Source organism: Leptopilina heterotoma, unplaced genomic scaffold, assembly GCF_015476425.1.
Source record: "Leptopilina heterotoma isolate Lh14 unplaced genomic scaffold, ASM1547642v1 Lhet_108, whole genome shotgun sequence".
Lineage (NCBI taxonomy): Eukaryota > Metazoa > Arthropoda > Insecta > Hymenoptera > Figitidae > Leptopilina > Leptopilina heterotoma.
The window spans coordinates 3946-11736 of record NW_025110825.1 but is presented as its reverse complement, the minus strand read 5'-3'; the positions used below and the strand labels follow the sequence as shown (position 1 = coordinate 11736).

Genomic DNA, 7791 nt, shown 5'->3' with positions numbered 1-7791 from the left:
TTTCATTAAAATAAATTTCTTTATTAAGCTCTTTCGTACATGGTGCCTCCTATAACATTTCCCCCTGGTCCATAATTGCAGACTAATAAAACTGTGTTTTGATTTCCATTCATATAATTAACATAACCACATCCAACCCTCGTACTTGTTGCCCATAACATTTGTGAGTAATGTCCAGTCTCTCCTGTAAATCTATAAACGAGAATATTATTAATAATCAAAATGTAATTAAATCATTTATTGCACTCTAAATTTGTATGTAAAGATTGAATTATATTTAATATAATTAAAATTATATTTTAATAGGTACAATTGAAATTATATTTTAATATAAAATCAGTAATAATAATAAAATAAAGTAATACAAAATTCAATTAATATTTAAACTCATTGAAAGTGTTGTTGCTGGTTACAATTAAACTCAAAATAATGTGAAACAATCATTAAAAAATTTATGTTCACTCACCTGAAGGGACTAATTTGGTTTGGACTGAATTGAGCTACCTCATCATACCACATTGTTATCAAATCTCTTATTGACGATGGATTAGAACCTGTTGTCCATGCCATAGCTACGTTTTGACCAACACCGAAACGGCCTGAAAAAAGAAAATTATTTTATTCAAATAAACAAAATATATTTTTTAATTTATTCCTGCTTTTTTGAATAAGGATAAAAATAATTGTTTGATAATACTTACGAACATTCCTGCAAGTATCATGGCCAAATGTACATCGATTAGCCCATCTTTGTGCGACATTTGCAATTTCAAGGTCCCAAATCTTAGAGAATTAAAATATTCAAATGTCAAAATTAAAAGTAGAAATTCTTCATACTGATTATAAAAATATTATAAAAATATAATTGAAATAATAGTTACAATAGAAAAAAATAAATTAAAATAATAGAATTAATTAAAAAAATTAATTAAAATCATAGAATTAATTTGAAAAATAAATTAAAAGGGTGTTAAGGTCGATTCCATTTTTTATCTTTTAAATTTTTCCCTTACCATATTTGGCATATTTCTTGCTCTTGGTTGTGGTCCAGGGCTTCCTCGTCTTTCATTTCCTGTAGCGACTCGCTGTCTAAATTCATTATGTACATTTACAATTTCGTTTTGTTGTGCGGATGTTAAGGAAGCTACTCTTGCATTACATGCATTTTGTGGACTCTATTTGGAGAAGAAAATTATTAAAACAACTATCAAGAAGATAATTCATTCTATTCTCACATCTAGTTAAAAGGAAAAATACTACAAAAAAATTTTTCTAGAATTTACTCCTATATACAGTCACATACAAAATTTGTAAATATAATAAAAAAAAAATCTTAAAAAGAAAAGAAAATTTATTTTTGTAAAGAAATAAAAATTGATAACTAAAATCGTCAATATATACAGGGTTGCCACAAGTCAGGGAAGTCAGGGAAATTAGGAAAAAGTCAGAGATTTTTAGTAAAAGTACTGGAAAAAATTGAATTTTTAAAATTCATGATGAAACTCTGAATTTTGATGTTTTTTTTTGTTTGCCTCGTAAACTATGAAATTACCACGAATTTTAATACAAAACCTTTAATTTTTTTCTATTTCTGACAATAATTTCTTTTTAAATAACTTAATTTTTCAAGAACTATCATAAAATTATGACATAAAAATTAATTAATGAATAATTTTTAAATTAAGGAAGATTTCGACTATATCAGCAATTAGTGACATCTATTAGACGTCAATTGAACTCTTTGGTTTAGAGTCAGGTGTTATTCTTAAGATAATTATTCATGGTAATAATGGCATGGTGCATTGGTAGGCGTTAGTCCCGCGAAAGGCAGCTATTAACTGGGGTTCGAGTCCTCACAGATGCACAGTGCAGTCGTTCACGCAGCTTATTTTTTCAGATCAAAAATTAAATTCAAAAATATAATTATTTACCGACAACCATATCGGAATAATTATCTTAAGAATAACACCTGACTCTAAACCAAAGAGTTCAATTGACGTCTAATAGATGTCACTAATTGCTGATATAGTCGAAATCTTCCTTAATTAAAAATTCTCAATCAGCAAATAATTTCCTACATTAACTATACAGCTCTTCGACTAGTGTATGGGCTTGATCTGAGATTATAAGAAACGTGAACGTCCAGGCTGTGTTGGCATGGTGCATTGGTAGGCGTTAGTCCCGCGAAAGGCAGCTATTAACTGGGGTTCGAGTCCTCACAGATGCACAGTGCAGTCGTTCACGCAGCTTATTTTTTCAGATCAAAAATTAAATTCAAAAATATAATTATTTACCGACAACCATATCGGAATAATTATCTTAAGAATAACACCTGACTCTAAACCAAAGAGTTCAATTGACGTCTAATAGATGTCACTAATTGCTGATATAGTCGAAATCTTCCTTAATTAAAAATTCTCAATCAGCAAATAATTTCCTACATTAACTATACAGCTCTTCGACTAGTGTATGGGCTTGATCTGAGATTATAAGAAACGTGAACGTCCAGGCTGTGTTGGCATGGTGCATTGGTAGGCGTTAGTCCCGCGAAAGGCAGCTATTAACTGGGGTTCGAGTCCTCACAGATGCACAGTGCAGTCGTTCACGCAGCTTATTTTTTCAGATCAAAAATTAAATTCAAAAATATAATTATTTACCGACAACCATATCGGAATAATTATCTTAAGAATAACACCTGACTCTAAACCAAAGAGTTCAATTGACGTCTAATAGATGTCACTAATTGCTGATATAGTCGAAATCTTCCTTAATTAAAAATTCTCAATCAGCAAATAATTTCCTACATTAATAATTTTTAAAATTTTCATAAATACTAGATTGATAGAAGAATTTTAGTTAAAAATACTAAGAAACAATTGAATTTTAGAAAAGTTACAATTGATTCCAGAAATTCAATTATTTTCAAAAAGTTATAAAAATTCTTCGTAGAATTTCAATTATGTTAAAAATTTTTTTAAAAATTATCGCCAAAATTTCAATTATCTTTATAAATAATAAAATTCTTTATCGAAATTCAATTATTTAAAAAATTTTTAATAAAATTCTTGGCAAAATTTCACGGGAATTCAATAAATTATTCAATTTTTAATAAATTTCTCTGAAATAATTCAATTATTTTCATAGGTAATAAAATTTTCACAGGAATTCAATTATTTTAAATACAAAATTTCATAAAATTTTTCAAAAAATATCAATTATTTAAAAAGATTTTTATAAAATTCGTCGCAAGAAATCAATTATTTATATAAATAATAAAATGCTTTACAGAAATTCAATTATTTTTATAACTAATAAAATTCTTCAGGGAAATTCAATTATTTTTAAAAACTTGAATAAAATTCGTTGCAAGAATTGAATTATTTTCAAAAGTAATAAAATTCTTTGCAGAAATTCAATTATGTTCAAAAATTAAAAAAAAATTCTTGTCATAATTTCAAGTATCTTTATAAATAATAAAAATTCTTCTTTGAAATTCAGTTATTTTAGAAAAATTTTAATAAAATTCTTGGGAAAATTTTAATTATTTTCATAAATAATAAAACTCATCGCAGGATTTTAATTATTTTTGATACAATATTTAAATCGAATTCCTCGAAAAATGTAATTATTCTTAAAAATTATATTAAAATTTGTCAAAAGAATTCAATTATTTAAAAATTTGTTGATAAAATTCTTTATGAGAATTCAATTTTAACAAACATTCAATTATTCAATGAATTATTAATTTTTAATTTAAATAATTGAATTCTCGTAGAATTTTCTAATAAATATTTATGATTTAAAAATGTATTACCGAATAATAATATTCTTATATATTTTTGAATTTCAAAAAGGTTTGAATTTGAATGTTTTGAAGAATTTTAATTCCTACAGAAAAATAATAATGATTAAATATTTATTGAAAAAAGAAGTTATTGATGTTTTTGAATAATTTTACTTTTGAAGAAATTTGTAAATAAATATAGTAGAACATTTTTTTGAGTATCTAATAATTTTGAGAGTGAATCAGAATATTCTTTAGGGTCAGGGAAAAAGTGAAAATTTTTTCTGGAAATCAGGGAAAAGTTAGGGAAAAATAAAATTGAATATTTGTAGCAACCCTGTATAAGTTGTAAAAAAGAGAATATAAAAAGTGACTCAGAACAATATTTCAAGTATTTCGATATTATTCTAAATAGTTGTTAAATTTTTATTCTCTACTTACCGTAAAGCGGCACATGGTGTGATCTCGACAAATGTTGCAATAGTCATTTTGTCCATTAATTTGAACAACAATTGTTAAAATTGCAAAAAGAAAACAAAGACTGCGTAACAATGGCATTATGTATGTGCTTCGAGCAATGAGGTTGACTTGATTTGCTATTTCAACCACAACAACTTACTCATGCACTCCTCTGAGGTTCTTTTATACCTGCATTCTTTATGCTCCTTCTAATTATTGCAATTTCTTAGCGTACAACTTTATCAGGTACATATTATCAAAAAATAAACATTCATTCGACTTTCCTTGAATGTTAAAATTGTGTGTTTTAAGAGGAGATAAAGTGCAATTAGTAGGATAACATTATTCACGAAAAAATGTTTAGTTTTCAACAACGTCATATTTGTCTTAAATTTTCACTTTGATGTCCATTCACAGATAATACACTTTTATGTGAGGGAGGAGGGGATGAATTTTCATGCTCATTTTCATTTTTAATTATAAAAAAAAATGTTTCGCACATTCACTCTGCTTCCTATAGTCTAAAGATTTTATCTTATTCTCTAAATTAAAAAAAAAAATTGTAATTTACACAATCGAATTTATTCAGAATAAAAATAAATAACTTATAATAATTAAGATTAATAAAAATGAAAATTAAGAAAAATTATATTTATATATCATAATAGATATTATAATTAAGACCTAGATAAGAAAGTAACTAGCGCCTATGAAGCTAGGGATAAAGAAATAGAGAAAACCTTTAAAATAATATTTGCGCAAATAAATGTCTTTTTATCCACAAATATTTATTTGGAAAGGTGAATAAATGTAAACAATTATTGCAAAAGGTGTTTCATGTCGTCATATCGACGAATGCCAAAGAAAAGACAATTTTTTATTCAAAATATACTGTGTTTTTATTAAAATAAAATAAACTTATACTTTATTCACACCGTGCGCACGAGACTAGTGAAAATCCAGTCTCGTGAGTTTATAAATAAATTCGGAAATTTTTAGTTTTGGATTTATAGTGTAACAGTGAACTTTTGTGAATTACAACATTCAGAAAAATAATTTATAAAATAATTTATTAAATAAATTAAAAAAAAAATGTAACTACTTAACGTAAACAATATCATTTTCCTTTAAAATTTTATAAAAATTAAAGAGTGGAAAATATTTAGTTCTAATTTACGGAATTTCTATTTAAATTTGAACTTTTTTTTGATAAATTATTATAAAAATTAATTTGTACGGATTATTTAAAATTTTTGGATAAAAAATGCTAATGTATTCCACATATCAGTTACGTAATAGAGCAGTAAACATAACAAAAAATTAAAAATCATTTTTTGCATTCTTGAATTTCAATGGAAGAATTTAGACAGTTACTCATCATTTTCATCGAGATACGAAATGTTTACATTTTTATGTAATATCATTCACTAAAGAGTCTACGAAATTGCTTTAGTACTGTTTTTTTTTAAAAAAAACTTCCTTTCAGATTACGCAAATTTTTATTATGCAAAAAGTCAGTAAATGATAATATTACATCATCGAGTATTTTTTTTACTGTCATTTACAATTTTGTTGAGGTTTACTGTATATTAGATTATCCAAATAAGTGAACATTATTTTTACACATATTTGTTAAATTTATTTTTGAGTTAAAATCGAGATTAAAATTGAATCAAATTAAAGTACCTAAGATTTTATTCCCTGCGCAAAGTATGGAATTACTCCAATTTTAAATACAATGACTGTATTTACATTGAATTCTTAACAGGTTGGTAAAATGCGATCCAAGTATTACTATATTTAGGTAATTGTTCCGTAAAGGTACTTTGGTAAGAAGAAGCGTATAAGCTCTTAAAACGTTTATTAGCCCTTACACCGGGAATTTGTAATCGAATTTAATTTTATTTTAATTTCTCTTTTTAATGTCGCCCTAAAAATTAATTGCTCACTGACAATTTTTAAATGGAAATAATTTTAAATATTTTAATCTGAATAATATGGTTCGTGTTAATTATTACAAGTATTTTTTTTTTAAATTACTTCTTCCAATTTAATATAAATAAGTCGATTGTGTGAATTACGAATCATTTTTTTCATATTTTAAGGGACAAGGTTCCAAATCTAATGAATCAATATCCATTTACTATAAAGTCAATTGCCATCAGACAATCAAAATTTGGTAAAAACGAAAATAAAAATTTATTTCTTCCAAATTTAATAATTCTAATCATCTGAAAATTACCAGAGTTCTAGTAGGGATTGAGCCCTACACAATCCTGAAGAATTTAAAATTTTACTTCAATTTTTAACTAGTAGCACCCTCACCCGAACGTCATCAGACAATTAAAATTTGATAAAAACGAAAATAAAAATTTATTTCTTCCAAATTTAATAATTCATTTCATCTGAAAATTACCAGAGTTCTAGTAGGGATTGAGCCCTACACAATCCTGAAGAATTTAAAATTTTACTTCAATTTTTAACTAGTAGCACCCTCACCCGAACGTCATCAGACAATTAAAATTTGGTAAAAACGAAAATAAAAAATTATTTCTTCCAAATTTAATAATTCAATTCATCTAAAAATTACCAGAGTTCTAGTAGGGATTGAGCCCTACACAATCCTGAAGAATTTAAAATTTTACTTCAATTTTTAACTAGTAGCACCCTCACCCGAACGTCATCAGACAATTAAAATTTGGTAAAAACGAAAATAAAAAATTATTTCTTCCAAATTTAACAATTCTAATCATCTGAAAATTACCAGAGTTCTAGTAGGGATTGAGCCCTACACAATCCTGAAGAATTTAGAATTTTATTTCAATTTTTAAGTAGTAGCAGGTCCACCCGTACGCCATCAGACAATCAAAATTTGGTAAAAACGAAAATAAAAATTTATTTCTTCCAAATTTAATAATTCAATTCATCAGAAAATTACCAGAGTTCTAGTAGGGATTGAGCTCTACAGAATCCTGAAGAATTTAAAATTTTACTTCAATTTTTAACTAGTAGCACCCTCACCCGAACGTCATCAGACAATTAAAATTTGATAAAAACGAAAATAAAAATTTATTTCTTCCAAATTTAATAATTCATTTCATCTGAAAATTACCAGAGTTCTAGTAGGGATTGAGCCCTACACAATCCTGATGAATAGAGAATTTTATTTCAATTTTTAAGTAGTAGCACCATCACCCGAACGTCATCATACAATTAAAATTTGGTAAAAACGAAAATTAAAATTTATTTCTTCCAAATTTAACAATTCTAATCATCTGAAAATTACCAGAGTTCTAGTAGGGATTGAGCCCTACACAATCCTGAAGAATTTAAAATTTTACTTCAATTTTTAACTAGTAGCACCCTCACCCGAACGTCATCAGACAATTAAAATTTGGTAAAAACGAAAATAAAAAATTATTTCTTCCAAATTTTATAATTCTAATCATCTGAAAATTACCAGAGTTCTAGTAGGGATTGAGCCCTACACAATCCTGAAGAATTTAAAATTTTACTTCAATTTTTAACTAGTAGCACCCTCACCCAAA

At 26.1% G+C, this 7791-nt stretch overlaps 1 protein-coding gene across 1 annotated transcript; it reads right to left on the bottom strand.

The window, feature by feature from the left end:
- On the bottom strand, positions 1–4427 carry LOC122502590 (venom allergen 3-like). The gene is made up of 5 exons (XM_043612732.1): positions 4226–4427; positions 1014–1175; positions 702–783; positions 467–599; positions 1–192 (listed from the first exon to the last, which is right to left on the bottom strand). The coding sequence occupies exons 1-5, from the start codon at positions 4340–4342 to the stop codon at positions 24–26; spliced, it is 663 nt and encodes a 220-aa protein (XP_043468667.1). The 5' UTR covers positions 4343–4427; the 3' UTR covers positions 1–23.
- Between the last annotated feature and the right edge of the window lie 3364 nt (positions 4428–7791).

What these genes read in the sequence shown, in the direction of transcription:
- LOC122502590 (XM_043612732.1), bottom strand. Translation starts at nt 4,342, where the DNA reads ATGCCATTGTTACGCAGTCTTTGTTTTCTTTTTGCAATTTTAACAATT. An exon ending in ACACCATGTGCCGCTTTACG is followed by an intron (nt 1,176 to 4,225) that starts GTAAGTAGAGAA and finishes TTCTCCAAATAG; the next exon opens with AGTCCACAAAATGCATGTAA. An exon ending in CAAGAAATATGCCAAATATG is followed by an intron (nt 784 to 1,013) that starts GTAAGGGAAAAA and finishes TAATTCTCTAAG; the next exon opens with ATTTGGGACCTTGAAATTGC.